This window comes from Salvia hispanica, chromosome 4 (genome assembly GCF_023119035.1).
Source record: "Salvia hispanica cultivar TCC Black 2014 chromosome 4, UniMelb_Shisp_WGS_1.0, whole genome shotgun sequence".
NCBI lineage: Eukaryota > Viridiplantae > Streptophyta > Magnoliopsida > Lamiales > Lamiaceae > Salvia > Salvia hispanica.
Window position 1 is genome coordinate 32,739,949 of NC_062968.1, and position 21,644 is coordinate 32,761,592.

Sequence of the window (21,644 nt, forward strand, 5' to 3'; positions counted from 1 at the left end):
TTTCATTTTTAATGGGACAACCAAAAAAGGAAAACGTTTCATTTTTAATGGGACAGGGAGAGTATTTTTTTTATGTATTGAAATAAAAAATAAAGTAGTAACAAAAAATTATGAGAATGATTAAAAATTACCTCTTTATTTGTGAGAGAATATGATATGCTTTAAATGAAATCACCTCTTTATTAGGCCACTTGTTTGCAAAATGATTTATTTGTTGGGCCTGATTTCACTCTTTGATTGTAATAAAATTCAGGTTGGGACTTGTGGTTTATATAACTAACTTAGGTTGGGACTGATTAGCCCTGATTTAAGGTCTATAGCATTTAAATTCAATTGCATTCCAACGCGGAAAGCAAACATTGACAATGAAAAAAGAAATAGAAAAACAAACATGAACATGTAAAACAGATTCAATTCCCCCCAAAAAATGAAAATATATATAAGAGTTGCGTGAAAAAACATTATATTTGTAAAATTGGTCAATTTTCTTATATACTTGCATATAGAGATAATGAAAATCAATAATTGACCACTAGCTTAATTTCAGTATATATATATAACTATTTCCTTTTATTTGACGTACAAATTTATCTTTAAAATGTGCAGTCAAATTTTACCTTCATCGCATTTACCAAAAAAATAATTTCATTTTTTTACAAGAAGAAAGACATCCATGAGTAGATCACACACATAACATAATCTATCTGAAATAGGAGTATGTATATAAGCTACACACGGCACAAATAAAATGTGCAAACAATTAACAAGAAATGTAAACCGTTGCTAAATACATTTAGAGCAATAGAATAAAAATGAAGAAATCATTCGGTTCCAAAAACAATATTTTGGTTATTCGAGTGCGTCACTATTAAATATTAATGCATCTGTCGACTTAAAAACAAGACACAAACAATAAATAAATCGACAAGCAAAGTAGACACGTTGTCTACGTATTAATAAATTTAATTTTGAAAGTGGTGAAAATGAGCGAAAGAGATTATAATAGGATTAAAAATAACATTATCTCCATGCCTCCCAAAAAATGACATTAGGTCGACTTCTACATCTATATATATATATATATATATGGGCATGTTAGGGTGGCACCACCCCTTAAAATAACACCATACCACAATTTCTAGCCAATCATTTGTACACGTGGACGAATAATAAGCTGCCACGTGGCAAAAAAAAAATCTGGAAAAAGACGGGCAGCAATCTGCTGGCCTTTAAACAAAGCAATTTTTCTTGAGCAGCAATATCCGACACACTATACAGCAATCTATAGATTCATTGTCTACCGTATTGAATATTGCTGTGTAGCGTTTATAATATTGTTGTATAAGCGTTGTCACGTTGTCATTTTAACACAAACCTATATATATATGACCAAAGATACACATTGGTGAGCTATTTGAGAGTCACTTAAAAATAATCTCGCACGGAGTACGATTCGAAGATAGCAAGTCAAGCTTGAGTCAGATTTTGAGCCCTCTCTATTCTACCACTATATAAGCCTCACATCCGCACTCACTATCAATATAAGACATATTCACTTTTTATTTCTTTAAGAATTATCGACTAATGCAACATAAGACACATTTAAATTCTAAAAGTATGTCAGGCTTGTTTTAGTTGTTCTTTTAAGAATTATCGACTAATGCAACATAAGACACATTTAAATTCTAAAAGTATGTCAGGCTTGTTTTAGTTGTTCTTTATCCCCATAAGTGTTTTTTCTTTTGATTTTGTACTTATTTTTATGTATTGTTGATAGAGACAGTCTTTTATTATTAGGTAGGTGGTGCCTAATACACATGTGGTCCGCCTTATATGTTTGGATGGACGACACCCAATAATTATTTTGAGTTTATTTCTAAGCTTTTGTTTCTGTTAAAAGTTGTGGTGGATATTGGACCAATACTTTGGATGAGCATTTAAGAATAATACCATAATATGTGCTACTCAAACACCATTTATACAAATATTAGAAGAGGGGCTCAAGTTTGAATTCGATATCATTATCAAGTACTTAACACACGAGCCTAGCTCAAGCTAAGCTCGAATATAATATTATCAAGCATTACATGAGCTTGAGCTTGGTAATTGGGTGGTGAAACGAGCTCGAACAATAAGATATGAACTCGAGTCAGGCTTTCATTGAGTAGTATTCGGCTTGACTTAGCTTAGCTTGTTTTGCAACCCTAGTTATTACGAGACTAGTTGATATTTTTAGTGTAGAATTAATTTAAAATGGAGTACAGAGTACTCTAGAAAACAACATTACAAAAACCTTATATAGATATTATCCTACTTTTGGCCTAAAAAATTTATCCCAAATTAATTATCATGTTATATCCAATCCACGCTGCAAAACAAGTCTTAATGTTTTAATAACACATGATAAAGTGTTTAAATAATTAAGTAAACTGAAAATACATGAAAAGGGATAAGATTGACAACGAAAATGAATCTGAATCTCACAAACATATTCTTAACTAAATATAATCCAGACAATCTCATTTAAATCATGCCCCATACCTATTATTACGAACTTTACCTCTCACCTCAATAAATGCCATTTCTTTAGGTCCAATAATTTATGATTACGGATGAACAATATGTAATAGTGACACTTACCAAGATTTAATTTTATCTAAATATTTAATTAATTAATTAATCAATCAATCAATAGTATAACGCCAATTCTAACCACCACCTCAAAATAAAATAAACACACCAATCATTCTAGATGGCAAAGGAACAGAATTCACTATGACATTCCAAAACATGCTCACTAAATTTACTCAATGTTTCTAAGAAATCTATCACGTGTATGATTATATAAATCGGCACATGTATATCACTAAATTTTTGTAATAGTTCATAAATATGTACATAAATCTATGACTAAATTTCAAAGCCAAGAACGATTCTATCACGTGTATGAGTTCATAGATCAGCACATTAAAGAAATTTACAACCAAGCCTGCAAATACTATTAAACACGAGAAGCTATATAAATTGTTTCGTACCTTAAATCTTGACAGAACATACAGAGAAATCTTGAATTGTGGTAACTATATACCTCTATATCCCCTGTCTATATGCATGCCTCTCACACTTGCAAAGCAGACAACAACCAGAAATGTTGATTCTTAGGCTTGTGGCGACAGCCCTTCTGATGAAAGAATGATGATGCCCTTCTTTATCAACGTTTCTGAAACTAATCTGTTTCAATAGGGCTGAACTGGGTCGAGACGTTTGAAATATTTACAAAGTGAAATGATCTTTGTACAAATGAATGTTGATCCATAAAGGATTGAGAATGATGAATTGCATGGATTCCTATCTATATACAAAGAAGAGCTATACACACAATAGCCAAGCTAATCACATCTTGCCACACCCACAGGAGTTTCGTATATCATTTCCTGCAATTTGGAGAAATTACGTAAGTATCAAAATTTGTTTGCATAAAATCAGCACGAAAAGTGAAAAGTGGATACGAATGTTATTTCATGATTTTGTGAGAGAAGCTACAACATTAAAGGAAGAAAAAATGAAATAGAAAAGAAATTAAGGTGTTGAGTATATTCAGGCACAGACTAACCTGATCACAGATAGGGCAGGTGTCGCTTCTTTCCATCCACTCGAGTATGCATGAAAGGTGAAAGTGATGGTTACACTTGGTCATTATTTTAGGATTCTCTGAATCATACTCTGTGATATATTGTAAAAGAAAATAGATGATAAAGCAGATATGGAAAGAATGGGAGAAAATTGAAAATATACAGCAAACTATTTTACCTTCCAGACAAGTGGGGCAGACATCTTCTTCATCCATTGCTGCTACTGTAAGTGGATTAGATTTCAAAAGCTCAGGGTCTGTCTTCCTAGGAGATAGGGGAAGAATGCCCAATTGGATATCCTTGCAAATATGTTTTCCTAAAAGCTGGCCACTTAAAGCCGCGTCTCTCGACCCAACAAGTGGATGCCCCAGAACCACATCGTATGGTATAGGTGCAGGAGGAGATCGATAAGTGTCAGGAGCTGACATGTTCAGATTTAAATCAAGCAACGGTCCACCACTGCGCGAACTGAGGAATGCATTCTCTTCTGGAGATGGATGGTACTGAATAATGATGTGACATTAAAACTAAGTGATCATAAGGAAAGAGTGCTTATTACACAATGGTAATAACTAAAAGATAGTCTACTCAAATGCAAGGAAAAATAAACTCCTTATACCCGTGAAGGATTTCAAAATGCTCAATAGTCAAGACTGTAGGGGAGAGAGCGAGATGAAGTACCATATATACATTAAAATTTAGTACTTAAGTATATAAGACTATTTATCATGTTAACAGAAATTCCCCTTTTCACATCATTTATCTCAACCAAGTTCCATGTATTGACCAAAAGACTCTCCATTACACCTTTACATCTCCGCGGGCTATATAGTTTTCAAGGTTTGTAACCATTTTTAATGTGACAACAGCAGTGCCGAAGACATATTTATGGCACTGTATCTGTTAGTCTATTACTGTTCTATCCAATCGTCCAGTATAAGTGTAATATCTACCACAGCCACAGTTTGAGTAAACTAGAGACTTGAAAATTACATCTGTATCAGACTTGGATAAAATAATATTGGACAACAGATATAACTCAGATTTCAAATTTAAAGAACTTTGTAGTGCAGAACTTATAAAATGTATAAGCAGAAAGACTATTTGCTGACTGAGATTGGCCACGGATAAAGCGCTAAAATTTAAAGAAGAACAAGTGTGGTCACTAACATAATAATACACTGGCGCTCCACGAAGCTCCAGCTTTCTGGATGATGAGCAACAACCTCCCATTTCACCAAGTCCTTTACCTAACAACTTAAACTTAATAATTTTCCAGCCTCTTTGTGCACTGTGGAATCAGAGGACTGTCACAATCAGAACTCTGCATAATTACAGAAGGAGCAGCATAGAATTAGCAAACAAGATCAAAATCATAGTATTAAGTCGATTATGAAGGTCAATTACCAAAAATTACATTCAACAAAAGTAACTATCATACTAATTTGAATACATTATGCTGCTCCAGTTACATTCACCAGTTATGTTAGAATCAAATGTTCTAACTTGTCTCTGTTACAACTCTAGTTATTCCAAAATCAGGAAATAATGTTTTCACAGTGACCTCTTTACAAACTCAAGACAAACAAAAGCTTCAAATATACCGCCACGGCTATTTTTACGCAATCTCTCAGTAAAAAATCTAGTGCCATAACCATAAATTGAAATAAATCAGTAATCAGCCACATCAATCCTTATCCAGACTTTCACAGAAACTCCATGTGCAGTAAATTCCGTTCACCAACAACATAATAAAACACTAAATCAACAAGCTTCGATAACAAAACAAAAGAAGCGGAAGAAGATAAAAAGAAATTTCACCTAAAAATAACATGCGGTTTGAAGTTTGAAGGAAGAGGCGATGAATCAGCAGTAACATGTTGCAGAAATAACTTCCAATTTCGAAATTTTCATTGGGTGATCATGGAAGTACTTACGCAAAAGGGAAATATTTGGGGAAAAGTCAAAAAATGAAATAAAAATGGAGAGAAATATAAGAGATGCACGTAATCAATTCTTGAGTGGTGCTTATCTCTTTGTTTTATTAGGCTCAACATATCATACCACTATACAATTTTATTAATAATTTATAGAAAATGTTACGAATTATATTTAAATAATAAAAATATTACCCTAGTTTCAGGTTTGTCAACTTTACTAGGAGTACTTTATTATTGTGAGTACAAAAAGTGAAAATAAATGATAATTAGAATGAGTAAAATATTTGGACTAATACACTTAGTATAACCATCTAGCTCTTTTTTTCCAAAAAAATTACTTTTGAAACACATTACAGAGCCATTGTGGAAATTAGCACTACTTCCACTAAAGACGTGCGTAAGGTGAAATTAATTATATCTACTTTAGTAAGCTTTAATATAAAACTAACAATATTGAGAAAAAATTCCATAGTCTAGACATACCAAAGTGGAAAGATGATTTAGTGTATCCCAGGTATAATATATTGACAAATGGAAATGTACATTGCTCAACTTCCAGCTGGAAATTACACCTCCACGCATGCTAGTTGTCAAAAATTTTAATATGAAAAGTATAAATATTTCATATATAAATTACATAACCATATCATTCTTGCAAAATATATTTACGCCTAGGGCTGGGAAAAAATACCGAAAAAATAATATATCGCTTGTATCGTATTGAAAAATATCGAAAAATTATCGAATTTTCGATATATCGTAATTTTCGATACGATACGATATCGTATCGTAAGTTTTCGATACGATAACGGTATGAATTTCCTTATATCGCAATATATCGTTTTATATCGAAAATACGATATATATCGAAAATTTTCGATATATCGATATTTTATTTTCGATATATATATCGATATATATCAAAATTTTCGATATATATCGATATTTAACGATATATCGAATTTCGGTACGATATATCGAAATATCGATACGATATGAAAAAATTTTGTATTGAAAGTTCGATATATCGAAACTTTCGATACGATAACGATATGAAATTCTTTCATATCGATATTTTCGATACGATACACGATACAACGTTTTCGATACGATATATCGTATCGACCCACCCCTATTTACGCCACATCTTCCATCTTCTTCAAATCGATTAAAAAAAAATCTTCACTGCAATCAATGGATTTCAAAGAATTTATATATATATATATATATATATATATATATATATGTGTGTGTTCGTTTATAAGTATTTTTATTAATACCGACTACATGTTTATTCATCTAAATGTTCTATAATACATCATTACATAATTATGTATGATCCAAATGAACTAAAATTTAATCTTCTTAATCAAGTAAAATTGTTTTTTTATCATTATTATTAGCTACCTTTATATTTTAACATGGCATATAAATTAAACACTTAATCTATTTAATAGTGATTAATATATACAGTAAAATAAAAATAATTAAGCTATATAATCATTTTATTGTGTTCAATGTTATCAATTAAAGAAAAATATGCACCTGAAACGTGATTACACTCTATTATGTGTGTTCACACATATATACCTATATATATTTTATATATATTTAAATATATATTATGCTCAATATATTATCATATAGAGTGAACTATCTCAAAAGTCCCTAACGTTTTCATTTGTGACACTGCAGGTCCCTAAGAAAAAAAATATCTCTGGAAGATCCTAACATTAAATATAATCACGAATCATATTTTTTTAGACCAAAATACCCTCAGGTCCTAAAAGGGCATTTTTGTCTCTCAATTATATTGTTGACATGTGATTTCTGCCACATTTTTGTCAGAAACTTCTTATGCAATTTTCTAATAAATTCTAGTTTTTCATACGTAATTAAAATTTTGTTATTATTTACACTTTCTAATTTTTCTATAATTTGCATATTTATCATTATCTGCATTAATTAATATGAAAATAATAAAATGAGACCATTTCTTCCTTATAAAGCTCATTTTCAGGTATTTTTCGATGTTTTCTATTTCCTCTAATTTTTATTTGTTTTTTAGTTTTTTACCTTTATTTATCGATCGGTTTTATTTATTATGATAGTACCCCAATTTTCCAGTATTAATTTATAAATTTACATTGTCTTAATTTCAGATACTATTATTAATAAAAAAATCTACAAGGATTAAATAACTAATGTCACATGCTTGAATATTCAATCTATAAAGATTGATATTCATATGATGTTAAAAATTTCAGTTTGAACTAAATTAAAATTTTTAATAAAATATTAATAAATATAAAATCATCTTAAAGTTAGGCTTACATTAGCAAATTAGTTTGATGATATATAATGAAAAAATATTTTAAATGTCTGTGTTTCAAGAAAATAATTTGTATCATTTCATTAAATATGAAATATTTTTTATTCTATGTATTATTGATTTAGATTTTATTTCATAAATAACTTTACTTTTCCATATTTTTGTTGTTTCTCAATGAATTTCATATATGATATAACTATGTTTCTCAATGAATTTCATATATGATATAACTAGTACTCCCTCCGTCGCCATTAGGAGTCTCATTCATGGGCAGCACGGGTTTTAAGAAATGATAAAAAAAGTGGGTGGAAAAAAGTTAGTGGAATAGGGGTCCCACTTGTATATATTAGTTTTAAATGAAATGTGAGTGAAATGAGTTAGTGGAAGGTGAGACCCTATTACCATTTATGGTAAAAGTGAACCGGGACTCCTATTCGCAGACAGACTAAAATGAAAAAACGGGACTCCTATTCGCGGACGGAGAGAGTATATTGTTACCACTAACTAGAAATAGAGGAATATAAGATTTTTTTTTTTGTACAAATGTTGACAAAACTTTAATCACTTATGAAATATCAGAACTTATTAGGATATCACATAAGAAATTGCTTACATAAATGTGACAAAATTCATATGTCAGCGAATTTAGGAATTGCCAAAAGTACCCTTCAAGGCATTTGGGTATTTTGGTCCGAAAATTGGCTACAATTACAAGATTCGTGATTATAATTAAGGTTAGAGACTTTCGGAGATATTTTTTTTTCTTAGAGACCTGCAGTATCACAACTGGAAACGTTAAGCACTTTTGAGGTAGTTCAATCTATAATATATATTATGTATCGATATCTAATGATTGTTGTAATAATTTTTTCAGTTGATTAAAAGATAATGGGAGATTTAGGTAATACTCCTAATGTTTAATGCGTGTATATAGTATATATGGCTATGCGTAGTAGTATTAAATATGGGATAATAATAATTTCCATATAAAATCTATCTTGTTAACATTTGTGGAGGTGTAATTTCCAGCTGAAAGTTGAGCCATGTATATTTCCATTTGTCAATATGTTATAGGATAATAATAATTTTCATATAAAAATCTATCTTGTTAACATTTGTGGAGGTGTAATTTCCAGCTGGAAGTTGAGCCATGTATATTTCCATTTGTCAATATGTTATAGGTAGGACATACCATATCATTTTTTTACCTTGGTATGACTAGACTAGGGAATTTTTTCTCATCTGGTGCATGCAAATGAAAATTGGCGACTACCACTTAATAGCGGTTGTTTAAAATTTTAAATTTTGTTTACAAACTCATAGTAGTACTACCATTTTAGGTCTAAAAAGAGAACCCGTGATTCTTCATTAATTAGGATTTGGATAAAATTATGGTATACTATCTAAATTTAAAACCAAATGAATTTCACTATTTATAAATGGTGTCAAGAATTTCATAAATTGATATGACAAAATCAAAACATAACAACACGAAACCTCTATGCAATGTAAGCTGACATTTTTTGCTTCATTGCAATATTTTATTACACAGAGAGAAACAAGGCTTCACTCGACTCCAATACATTACATACTGACATGAAATTTGAAAACATTAAAAACAAATATAAGAAACAAAAGAAACGTTGGTTGAAGATGAGATCACCAACTAAAACTGATGGACTCAAAATGCAGATTTTCCGCCAAACCCGAAGAACATATGTTGGCAACTTGATGCCGCAGCTTCTTCGGCCCACAAACCAGCACTCCAACGCTTGATTCCTTCCGCTCAAACAAATATCCTACATTTCCATTCATCACCAACATTTTTCTCAAAATAAATTAAATCAACGAATAAACTATTAGTAAAATATTATCCATTTTTCTATCATAAAAAAAGAATGGCTATCCGTCCCACAAAAGATGTCACACTTTTGGGACACGAGATTTTAGGAGGTTTTATTTTGTGAGTTAAGTAAAAAGAGAAAATATAATATTTATATTAATGTGATAAAGAAATTTTTTTCTAAAAATGGAAATGTGACATCTTTAGTAGGATAAATTAAAAAAGAAAGTGTGACATCTTTTTTTATGAGATGGAGGGAATACGCAGTAAGAGTTAAGATTGACTCACTCTTGAGGTCGGGCCTTTCCCCATAGTACACGTTGATCGACTCCGCGAGCGACTGCTGGGGCAAGCTCTCCATCTCCCTCCCTGCCACGTAACACGGTGACGCGGTCGGCGTCGCCATGTTCTGGATCTGCGTGGTCTCCTTAGCCCCGCGCTCCTTGCTCCACACGAACCCCGCCGTCGCAGCCACCACCACCGCGCCGCAGATGAACAGCGCGTGGAGCGCGGCTCTCGCGGCGGAGGAGAATATCGCGTTCGTGTTCCGATCGATAGGGTATATGTAGTACCTCGTCAGGATCCCAATCGAGACGAGGTAGATGATGAATGATCCGGCGATGACGGCGCCGAGCCACAGCCACTTGTTGTCGTTGCCTAGGGTTGCGGCGAGGGGCGCGTCGGCCGGGCGGGGCTTGAACCACACGATGCGGGCAGATTTCTTCTCCTGTCGTGGCTGTTGCTGTGGCTTCTCTCTTGTGACGTAGGCCTCGATTTGGAGGTTTAGGTTGGGGAGGGGGGCGCTGGAGATGGGGAGGATGAGGTCGAGGATGGTGAGGTCTGTTGAGTTTTTGAAGGCGGTGATGAGGAGGATCTGTGGGGTCTGGTTTTTTAGGGTTTCGGCCGTGTGGATGAGGTCGCGGATGATGGAGATGAAGGGCGTCACGCCGCTTCCCCCGCTTACCATCACTAGAAGATCATGCCTGCGAAAAAAAACGTGTAGTGTTATGTAACAAACAGGAAAACTCATCTCAAAAGACTAGTCTGTCGTACCTTAGGAAATCGGTTGAGGCAGGTCCGTAAGGGCCTTCGATGGAGACATCGAGACGTGGGGGTGGAGAGGGTGAAGCAACCAAGTCGTTGAGTTTACTGGTCCACTTTCCGTCCCCTTTGATGATCACACTTATTGTATCACTTTCCAAACTACTACTTGAACTAATAGTAAATGGATGCCATTGCAGCTTAGAAATGCTGGGCACATTCACAAACATGATACTAGTTGGACTGTACTTCAAACCTGACATAAACCATCAATCAATCCTCAAAACCAACAACATACATAATCAATAGTTGTTAGAATATAGTACTACTAAGGGGTGTTCGGTTTGCAAGATTGTATCATGGGATTAAATATACAGTGTGTTTGGTTCATGAGATTCAATCGCACAACTCAATCCTAGATTGTATCTTGGTATTATCTTGTCTTGGAAACCGAACACCACCTAAATGTAAATATATCTAGTACCTTTGTTCTTGGAGAAGTTGAGCTCAACAGTGTGGCATGGAAGAACCCTAGCGGAGAGGAGGCGGACGTGTTGCCTGGACTGCAGGAACCTAAGATATCTGTCTACGATGAAGAGGAAGAAGCCCGGGAGCATGATGGAGGCGAAGCTGATGCCAACGTGAAGAACAAAGAAGAAGACAAATATAATGTAGAGATGGTGAGTGTAGAAGAAGAGCTCAAACACTCTTCTTCTAATCCTTGGGTATGTGGTAACCCATAGGAATAGTCCAGCTAGCAAAGATATCTCTCCTGCTAAGTTTGAGACTCCTGTATTCTTCCATTCCACCATCTAAAATTTACACCAAGATTACCAAAAATAAGTTGAATGTTTCCAATATATTATATAGGAAAATGAAATAAAGTAAAAGTACCTGAGATAGTTGATGAGTGGAAACCCAAAATATGATGTAAGAAAGGCCATGGGCAGTGAAGAAGGTCATGACAATATGGCCTAGCCATATGTGGTATTTCACACTAGCCTCCGATGTTAGCCCCATAAACTGGAGGACCGACGATCCACGTGTCACCGGGAAGAATAGGAAGGTCAGTGCTATGTTTCCAACCAGCCCCAGCCGGAGCGCCGCCATGTCCAGCTTTGCCTCCCACCTGCATCAATCAATATTATCATAAAATCATCATAGTAAATAAATTTTGTAACTAGTAAATTAAATATCTTACACTTTTTCACCATCTAGTGCGGCGGACTTGGGGGTAATTCGGGAAAAATCATTATGGAAATAGGTAGCCAAATTCCAAACGAGAAGAGCAATAAACATGAGGAAAAAAGCAAGCTCTATTCTGGAAACAATTCCTAGGCCTTTGATGATCATTGGCCTCTTCCATATCTCTAGCCGATTCTCTCCATCTCCACTGTTCATAACTAAAGTGTGAAATAAAAAAGTAGAGCCATATTATACAATAATTAAATTAATTGCGTATGCCCACCTCTTAGTATTGTTAATTTCCGATTTTTTGCCTAAATGGAGATATATACATCCCAATAGTGCAATTAACAAAAGTGGAGATGTGAAGACCAACAAAGTTGCACCTGCAAATTAAACAACATTAATATAGGAGTAAGTGATGATTCATAAGAGTATAATAAATATGCTTCTTAATGCATGTACGTATCGTGCTAACTATCACGAGACAAAAAAATATAGAAAAAGATGAGAAAAGTTTAAGTGACCAAATTAAACACAACATAAAAAAAATTGTGTATATGATGCATATTTTTAATTTTCATGAGAGTTTTATGAAACCTTGGTTAGTTCCGAAGTAAGTGGTGGTGGTTTTAGCTCGGAGCACCGGCAGCCACGTCACTTTATAGGCGTTTGTGGGCATCCCCACCAGCAAAACCAGGTAACCGCCAAACACCGCCACCGCCACCGCCAACGCCGCTATCGCCGCCCGGAGAGCCATATATGTGTATATGTTAAATTTTGTAGTATGAATCTAAATAAAGCCACTATCTCTCTTGTTTAATTTGTTGAGATATACTTATATATGTAGTGTTTTTTTTAGGGAAGTAAGGGATTGTGTAGAATGTTATTGAAATGGATTGGAGAATGTTAAGGGAATGTGAGGTATATATAGAGGAATAGGAATATATATATATATATATATATATATATATATATATATATATATATATATATATATATATATAAAGGTGTGACAACGGGTTGCAAGATTTGTTCACTACCTATATAGTTGACTTATTCATCTAGCAAGAACCTTGGTGATCTTCTTGATTTTCATATTTTTATTTCACATTAGTGATTGATGCATTCGAGAAATAAATGGAATGACGTAGTTGAAGAATGATCAAGTGTAAAAATAAAATTGGGTGTGACATGGAAGCAGTTGACATTCTCTTCTAAGGTAACAATCTTGGCGATATTAAGCTTTTGGAAGAAGATAATTGCATGTACCATGCAACATTAAGTTGTACGTCACTAGCTATAACGCAATCTAAACCAATGAAAATACTCCCACTCTAGTTTTTTAATTAGAAAAATTAAATAAATAGTTTTTCTTAAAATCTTTGATTTGAAAGAAATACGTTGTTTTATTTTGATTTGGGGTGTGTCGTAAGATAGTAGAAGTTGACTAAGGAATGGTGGGATTAGTTTGTTTGCTAATTAAAGGGGAGTGTGTTTTTGTTAATCAAGAATCGTGGTTCAGTGTGCTCTACATGTGTTTGCTACGTGTTCGACCTTCACCTCTCATTTCATTAATTAGTTATATTATTATATATAGAGTTATAATCAATGTCGAACCATTCTTAAAGACCGAACTAGAGATCAAATTTAGACCACTCATTTTTCTTTATATTATGATAATGATTAATTTAGAATTAATTTAATATTTTATTAAATAAAAACGTTTTTAATTTATTTATTTTTTTAATTTAAAAAAAATTAATTTTTTTTAAATTTTTTTAAACAAAAAATTTTAACTTTTTTTTTAAAAAACTGAAATTAAAATTTTTTAATTTTTTTTTATTCGATAAAAACTTGCTGGAGTAAATAATGAACTATATTCACTACATAATGAACTAAATGAATGTATGTTATGAAGTAATTTTTCGCATTCATTATATACTGAATTTACTTCAACTGAAAGATAATTATGTCATAACACATTATGGAGTAATAAAATAATAAAATGAAGTAATACATTAAATGAAGTAGTAAACTAATGAAGTGAAGTAATAACATAACTGAATGAAGTAATAAACTAACGGAATGAAGTAATAACATGACTGAATGAAGTACTAAACTAATAGAATGAAGTAATAACATGATTGAATGAAGTGATAAACTAACGGAATGAAGTAATAACCCTAAACCCAACTAAAAGATAATTATGTCATAACACATTATGAAGTAATAAACTAATGAAATGAAGTAATAACATGACTGAATGAAGTAATAAACTAACAGAATGAAGTAATAGCATGAATAAATGAAGTAATAAACTAACGGAATGAAGTAATAGCAAGACTGAATGAAGTAATAAGCTCATAACAATAACATGACTGAATGAAGTAATAAGCTCATAACAATAACATGACTGGATGAAGTAATAAACTAACGGAATGAAGTAATAACATGACTGAATGAAGTAATAAACTAACGGAATGAAGTAATAACCCTAAACCCAACTGAAAGATAATTATGTCATAACACATTATGAAGTAATAAACTAATGGAATGAAGTAATATCATGATTGAATGAAGTAATAAACTAACGGAATGAAGTAATAGCACGACGGAATGAAGTAATAAGTTCATAACATACATTCATTTAGTTCATTATGTAGTGAATATAGTTCATTATTTACTCTAGCAAGTTTTTATCAAATTAAAAAAATTAAAAAAAAATTAAAAAAATTAAAAAAAAATTAAGTTTTTTTAAAAAAATTTAAAAATTAAAAAAAATAAAAAAAAATAAAAAATCTAAAATAAATGTTTTTATTCAATAAAATATTAAATTAATCATAACCATAAGATTAAGAAAAATGAGTGGCCCTAATTTAGTCTCTAGTTCGGTCTTTAAGGATGAATTTGTGGTTAATAGGACTTATTATATATAAGCTTATTTGTAATATCTCATTTTAAAGTGTGATTTGCAACCATTGCACATAATCATGGATTTAAGACATGTAGACAATTTTAATTTTAAAGATAATTAAAAGTGAATCGGGTGAACTTACTCGATATTTTAGTAACGAACACCATGATTATTTACACGTGGACAACAAGTATATGCCACAAAGTTATAAGGAAAATATTATAGTGATACCGGTTATTGGTCTATTAATACAACAATTTTGGTTTAATTTATGAATTGTACATTGGTTAAAAATTAGTGCAACCATATGCATCCACTCTTCTAGAACTTAAAATCTCAGCCATAAAAGTTGCCGTACTATAATTAATGTGTGAGTTTATGAAAGTAAGATGAGTCATTTGGGAAGGAAAAAATCATGTTCAAAACTTGATACTATTACAGATTCTAAAGTATTAATGTGAGGTTCTCAAATCATTACTGAGACTTCAATTTTTGTTATTTCTCATTTTCTTGCTTTAGCATAAGAGAAAAAAGTAGCCATAATTTAGGGAAGACAATATTCCCCAACCATAATATACATAAAAAAGGGAGATGAAAATGTAAAAAAGAAAAAGAAAAAGTGGACCATTCCAAATTCCAATAGTGAATTTAAAGAGATTGCTTTGGAAGGAGAAGTGGCAAAGTTTGATTCAAAAACATTATGATTAAATGTAGCAAATTTTCTTAGAGCACTTTTAGTGCCATAAGAAAGCCAGTCTACTATCAAAATGTTTTAGGGGACCATATGCCAAACCAATTTTAATTTCTTTTTGTACTTGCATGATTTGATTTTCTCTACAAGCGTCAATTTTTGAGCGATTTTTATCGTGAAAACAAGCAAATTGAGTGCACAAAAAGATAGTTTAAATCATAAAAAATAGAATTGTCAAATAGATTGGGTCGGATCATCCATGTCCATACATACATAAACTGACAAATTGGAATAATGAGATTCAATATTTCTAATCATATCCACCATTTAACTCATTGTGGCCATTTGTTTTATAAATTAAACTCATAATTGAAATAGGCTGCATGGTTATAGAAAATGTGAATAAAAATGCTCCATATGTTTCTTAGTTGTACAAGTTATTTGTTGTTGCTAAACTGAAAATGTGAATAAAAACACTCCATATATATGTTTCTTAGTTGTAGTAGTATAAGTTTATTTGTTGTTGCTAAACTAAAAATGTGAATTTGGCAAATAAATACTCCCTTATTCCATAATAGTGAAGTTATTTTATTATTTTGATATGAAATTGATATGTTTTACAATAGTGGAGTTATTTTATTTTTAACAAAAATCAACACATATTATCTCTTTATTCTCTCTTCATCTATCTACATTTTTCATTTCTTACTTTATTTTTTCTATACTTAATTCATTTAATACAATTCTTTTTAAATCGCGTGTTAAAAAGAAACGTCTCCACTGCTGTAAAATGGATGGTGTACAACATAGTTGGATAATTCTCGTGGGCTTGATTCTAAACTTGTCTATGAAACTATAAATAAACGGTATAATACAAGTATATGGTCAGCCCAATGAGTGACCCACGCATTACTAATCAATTCTAGCCCATTTAGACCACCTTCAACTATACACCAAATCTTATTTTTGGTGTAAAAATATGCTCCAACCATACTCCATACCCATACCCATTTTTGGATTTTTTAATCAAACAACACCAAATTTGAAGTGAACACCAAAATTGAGTATCTACTGCAAAAAAAATTTAAATATTGCATAATAGTCCTTATTATTAATTTGATAGTTGAATCAGCCAGCGGCCAATTTGTATACTGTCAATTTATGTACTAGTACTAGTACTTGATAGTTAATTCAAACCATCAACAATATAATTTAGACACAATTTGTTCACGGAATTTACATATATTTTTCTAATAAAAATAATTAAATAGAAATTATCAAGCTGACCATATTATAATAAATTATATTTTTTTACAAATAATAACTAATAAATTTACTAAATAGGAACGAATATTGCTAAAAAAATCTTGTTATTATTTCAAGAGTATATGACCTGATATGACGCAATAAGAAATAAAAGTGCTCATCTGGAACTTCAAAATGCGCTAGTTGATCATTTGTGGGAACAATACACAAATTTCGAGTCTTGAATTCTAGCTATTTTTTATGTTTATCGTGATATGTTTTATGTAATTGCGATATATTTAAATGAGTTTCAATTTATATTTGAATTTTATTATTGCAAGTTTAGTGTATTTAATTTTAAAAGTAGTGTAATTTTTTTTAATATAAAGTATATTTAATATATAAATATATTAATAAAAAAAATTGTATAACTATTTAAGTTACATAAATTATTGATAAAATATTGTGGGACTAATATGTAATTTAAGTAAACATGTAGGTATAATTGAAAAAGGTATAAAAAGAATATAAATATGGAATATTCTTTTGGGTTTGAGTTTAGAATAAATGATTGGAGTAAAACTACTTTTTGGTGTGATTTAAACTCAAAAATGGGTTTGAGTTTGGTGTAAATGGTTGGAGATGGCCTTAAGTAATTAAATTACATGACACAATTAAGAGTGTGGTGCGAGTGTGATCGTAACTTCAAAATGACTAGTTCGAAGTAGGGTCGTTATAAATTTGTATTTTATAAACTGTTTACGAAATTTTAATTCATAATAATATTTAGTTTGATAGGTATCTACTCCCTTCGTCCCTTAGAGCATTCATAATGGAAGGGCCCTCTCATTCCAATTTTCACATCGGCATTTGGCCAAAGGGCCTATCTCCCTGCAATTAGAGCTACCCAAGGTTTATCGAACCGGTGGTTAAAACCAAAACCGTAACCGCCGGTTACAGTTTCGAATCGAAACCGTGAGAAATATTCCGAACCGAAACCATGAATTTTAGAACCGTGGTTCGGTTCAGTTTCCAAATTTTTCGAACCGAACCGCCGGTTCCGGATGGTTCGGACACGAAATTATTCTCAAATAATTTTGAATCTTATAACTAATTAACCTAAAATTTTAAAATTCTCATCTAAAAAATCTTAGGATTAGCATTTTAACAAATTCGCACAAAATTTGTCAATATACGTGGGGCCTGAGAGTACAGACAAGTTTTCAGTTCCTAACGAAGTTCTTGGCTCGTCTGGGCTCTTGACCCTCTGCGTTGTGGGATGCACAATGGATTTTCGTGTTGAGGTAAAATGTGTTAATAAATTAAGCACCTATGGAGATATACTTGATGATTTCGCTCGCTGCAATAGTCACTTTTAATTGCTCTATATTGTTTTGTCTGCACACATGAATAATTATAAAAAAAAGAGTGAACATGAATAATTGTGAAAAAAGAGTGAGTTGGAATCAAAATTCATACAACAAGAATTGTTGAACTGCCTACCCGATGCAACACACAACTAGTCTCTTTAGGTGGATGAGTATTTAAATTTTAAGTGAGATAATTATCTTAAACTTTTCAGTCTAGTTAGGAGAACTTTTGGTTTTCCAGCGTGATGGATTCTGATTAGGGGCTTCTGACATAAGATCAAACACTTAACAACATGTAGTTCCAGAATGTCTACCCTGTTGAACCTCTGCGTGGTGGATTTTAGAATTGACGTAAAATGCAAACTACTAGAAAAGCTTCATATTGCTAATCTATCTATTTACGAGAGATATAATGACTTGATTTTAAAATGTACCAAATTGGAGAGAGCGGAAATAGGGTACATAGAGAATGATTGCAAAATGTAGTCTGTGTTAGAATATTAATAAATAAACTTAATTTTATAATGGAAATATCTAGATATTATAAAAATATCTAGATATTATGTAGAATTTTCTAAATATCAGTAGGTACTAAAATATCAAGATATTTTAGGAGAATTTTCTACATTGTAGATATTTCTTCTTTCGTCCACTATTAGGAATCTTATTTTTTGGCGGCAGGATTTTAAGAAATATTAAGAAAAGTGGGTGGAAAAAAGTTAGTGGAATAGGGGTCTCACTTGTGTATATTAGTTTTAAATGAAATGTGAGTGGAATGAGTTAGTGGAAGATGAGACCCTATTACCATTTATGGTAAAAGTGAACTGAGACTCCTATTCACGGACGGACTAAAATGGAAAAATGAGACTCCTAATCACATAGGAGAGAGTATTTAAGAAAATATTTAGATTTTTATAGAAACAGTGAAACTCTTCTTTTTAGAAAACATAAACAAGTGAACAATTGCCAGTAGTTCCCCATGGTAATGATGGTAGGTTGTGCTGGGATTTGGTGCCCCTTGCACATTGGAAGACATGTACAAAACAAATAAATCAGACACAGATCTATTTGACCTATTATGTGATTAATCAATTCACATGTTAAACAGATAATTGCATGCTAGAAGGCAAATAATTCATGCTCAAAGAAAGTAAATCCTAAAACATGAATTCTACGGTTTAGAGTTACCGATTTGATTCTCCAAAGAATCGTCGATTGCTCGCGCCTTCTCCACGTGATGATCTTCAATACTAGACCACGGATCTTCTGACTGGTTCCCGAACTGTATCTCGATATCAGGGTGGTGGGCTGATCTTATCAAAATACTAGCACTCGAATAAAGAAGACAGAAAAATCTCACGGAGGAGAGCTGAGAGAATTTTTTAGCTTCTCTATAAACAGAGGGGGACGAAAATTTCTACTACTTATTATTATTGTGTTTCTGTCTTCTCCTTTATTCTCCTATTTATATTAAGGCTCAAAGAAAGTAAATCCTAAAACATGAATTCTACGGTTTAGAGTTACCGATTTGATTCTCCAAAGAATCGTCGATTGCTCGCGCCTTCTCCACGTGATGATCTTCAATACTAGACCACGGATCTTCTCTCTGGTTCCCGAACTGTATCTCGATATCAGGGTGGGCTGATCTTATCAAAATACTAGCACTCGAATAAAGAAGACAGAAAAATCTCACGAAGGAGAGCTGAGAGAATTTTTTAGCTTCTCTATAAACAGAGGGGGACGAAAATTTCTACTACTTATTATTATTGTGTTTCTGTCTCTCCTTTATTCTCCTATTTATATTAAGTTCATATTGGGCCCAGTCAGGGATCTATGGAAGGTTTTGGATATGGGCTCCCCCAATTAGCTTTTTACTAATAAAATTGAACCCACAATTTAATACAAGCTTATATTGGAATATTACGAGCAGCCACTACAGAAGTAATATTGCACTCCCCATCCAAATCCGAAATTATAAGTAATCCGGGTTTCCGTTATTTATATTATTTATTTCCCACGCTTAAGATATAAATGTCCATTAATTAGTTAATGTCTGTTATGGACTTGATTAATTAACATATTATTAATTCCAAGAGTGGACTTAGCAAGAAACACTTATTTATTATTCATAGAGTAATAAAACTCCAACTGGCCAGTTTCCCGAATAATAAAACCTTGTTCGAGCTCCTCTTGAGAACATTATCAAACGAGACTCGCCTCGTGCACGATTCAACATAATAGAAATCCTAGCACCGATGGATATTAATCACCACTACCCAATATATCAGGATTATTGGGTTGCGAAAAACCCGCACCATTTGATAAGTCAAAGTAGTGCATAATCAATACCGTATGCTCAATGCTAACGTGTGTAGATTAAGAAATAGTTATTTATCAAGACCTAGTCTTTCAAATAGTAGATAGCATAAAGACACGTCTTGCCGTTAGATCCATTCAGTACTATACCACACCAACGTCATCTTATTTCAGAAAGGCTTAGAAATAATCGGACTGACATTGCAACATTTCATGATAGGTAGTCTAAGCCTATCTGGGTTGTGAAATTCTTCTTTTTCTTTTGCAAAGCATTGCATAGAACCGACTGTGTTACCTTAAAGTGGACGACGCCCACAACCAGTCTACTAAGCAAAAGACTTAGACTTTGTTTGCTTCTTATACATTTAAATGTTTATAAAACATCTTATAAATGCACAAGCAAACAATGTAATAATATACTGATTCTATTCGTGCGTAACTGCTCGAATAATACTGAATCGGGTTAAAAGTGGATTATAGAGTTTTACGTATACAAGCAAGATTCTATTCGAGCGAAACTTGCTCGAAACATACTTTACAGTATACCAAACCTAACAGGCTGCAATGGAAGGGCCCTCCCATTCCATTTCATTTCCACATCATCACTATTTTGTTTTAATATTTTAGCACTTTTATATTTAATATGTTATCAAATTAAATAGATTTAAATGCACAAAATATTAATACGCAAATCTTCGTTGTATTACAATATTAGAAAATAGGATACAACGAGATGCAAAAATATTATAGTACATGAAATAAATTTTAGTTTATCTCAAATATGTGATAACTTATTAATTAATTAAATGAAAACCTAAACTAGGCCATCTCTAATTTATTGTCCATTTATTTAATAAAATTATTGGCCCACTAATTTATTGTCCATTTATTTAATAAAATCATTGGCCTATTAATTTAAAGTTTAAATATAAATTAGGGTTTCATTTTCTTATTCCTCAACCAGTGCATTTTCTTCTTCTTCCTCCTCATCCTCCTCCTCCTCCAGGTTTTCTTCTTCTTCCTCTCTCTCTCTCTCTCTCTTTTCTATTTCAGCAAAAAAAAGATCATAGGGTCGGTCGTCGGCCCTCTCACCACAATGGAAGGCCGAATCGACGACCCTATAGGATCGGCC

General features: G+C 32.2%; 2 protein-coding genes across 3 annotated transcripts; both read right to left on the bottom strand.

The window, feature by feature from the left end:
* Positions 1 to 2,840: 2,840 nt before the first annotated feature.
* On the bottom strand, positions 2,841 to 5,623 carry LOC125222306 (probable E3 ubiquitin-protein ligase RHB1A). Of its 2 annotated transcripts, none has more exons than XM_048124836.1 (5): positions 5,454 to 5,623; positions 4,803 to 4,923; positions 3,811 to 4,135; positions 3,614 to 3,723; positions 2,841 to 3,434 (listed from the first exon to the last, which is right to left on the bottom strand). In XM_048124836.1, exons 2-5 carry the CDS (start codon positions 4,863 to 4,865, stop codon positions 3,390 to 3,392), a joined length of 543 nt encoding a protein of 180 aa, XP_047980793.1. In that variant the 5' UTR covers positions 4,866 to 4,923; positions 5,454 to 5,623; the 3' UTR covers positions 2,841 to 3,389. The 2 variants fall into 2 exon arrangements, with proteins under 2 accessions (XP_047980793.1, XP_047980792.1); XM_048124835.1 differs by having other exon boundaries at positions 4,803 to 4,956; positions 5,454 to 5,622.
* A 3,689-nt stretch (positions 5,624 to 9,312) lies between these two features.
* Positions 9,313 to 12,844, bottom strand: LOC125223807 (ferric reduction oxidase 2-like). The gene is made up of 8 exons (XM_048127100.1): positions 12,574 to 12,844; positions 12,257 to 12,359; positions 11,990 to 12,181; positions 11,683 to 11,917; positions 11,273 to 11,600; positions 10,801 to 11,044; positions 10,036 to 10,730; positions 9,313 to 9,703 (listed from the first exon to the last, which is right to left on the bottom strand). The coding sequence occupies exons 1-8, from the start codon at positions 12,731 to 12,733 to the stop codon at positions 9,564 to 9,566; spliced, it is 2,097 nt and encodes a 698-aa protein (XP_047983057.1). The 5' UTR covers positions 12,734 to 12,844; the 3' UTR covers positions 9,313 to 9,563.
* Positions 12,845 to 21,644: the final 8,800 nt, after the last annotated feature.

Excerpts from the sequence above, each read along its gene's own strand:
- LOC125222306 (XM_048124836.1), bottom strand. The coding sequence starts at position 4,865 with ATGGGAGGTTGTTGCTCATCATCCAGAAAGCTGGAGCTTCGTGGAGCG. Across the intron at positions 3,724-3,810 it reads CTGCCCCACTTGTCTGGAAG|AGTATGATTCAGAGAATCCT; the intron begins GTAAAATAGTTT and ends AATATATCACAG. Across the intron at positions 3,435-3,613 it reads CCTGCCCTATCTGTGATCAG|GAAATGATATACGAAACTCC; the intron begins GTTAGTCTGTGC and ends TCCAAATTGCAG.
- LOC125223807 (XM_048127100.1), bottom strand. The coding sequence starts at position 12,733 with ATGGCTCTCCGGGCGGCGATAGCGGCGTTGGCGGTGGCGGTGGCGGTG. Across the intron at positions 11,601-11,682 it reads CCACTCATCAACTATCTCAG|ATGGTGGAATGGAAGAATAC; the intron begins GTACTTTTACTT and ends TGTAAATTTTAG. Across the intron at positions 9,704-10,035 it reads GGAAAGGCCCGACCTCAAGA|GATATTTGTTTGAGCGGAAG; the intron begins GTGAGTCAATCT and ends ATGGAAATGTAG.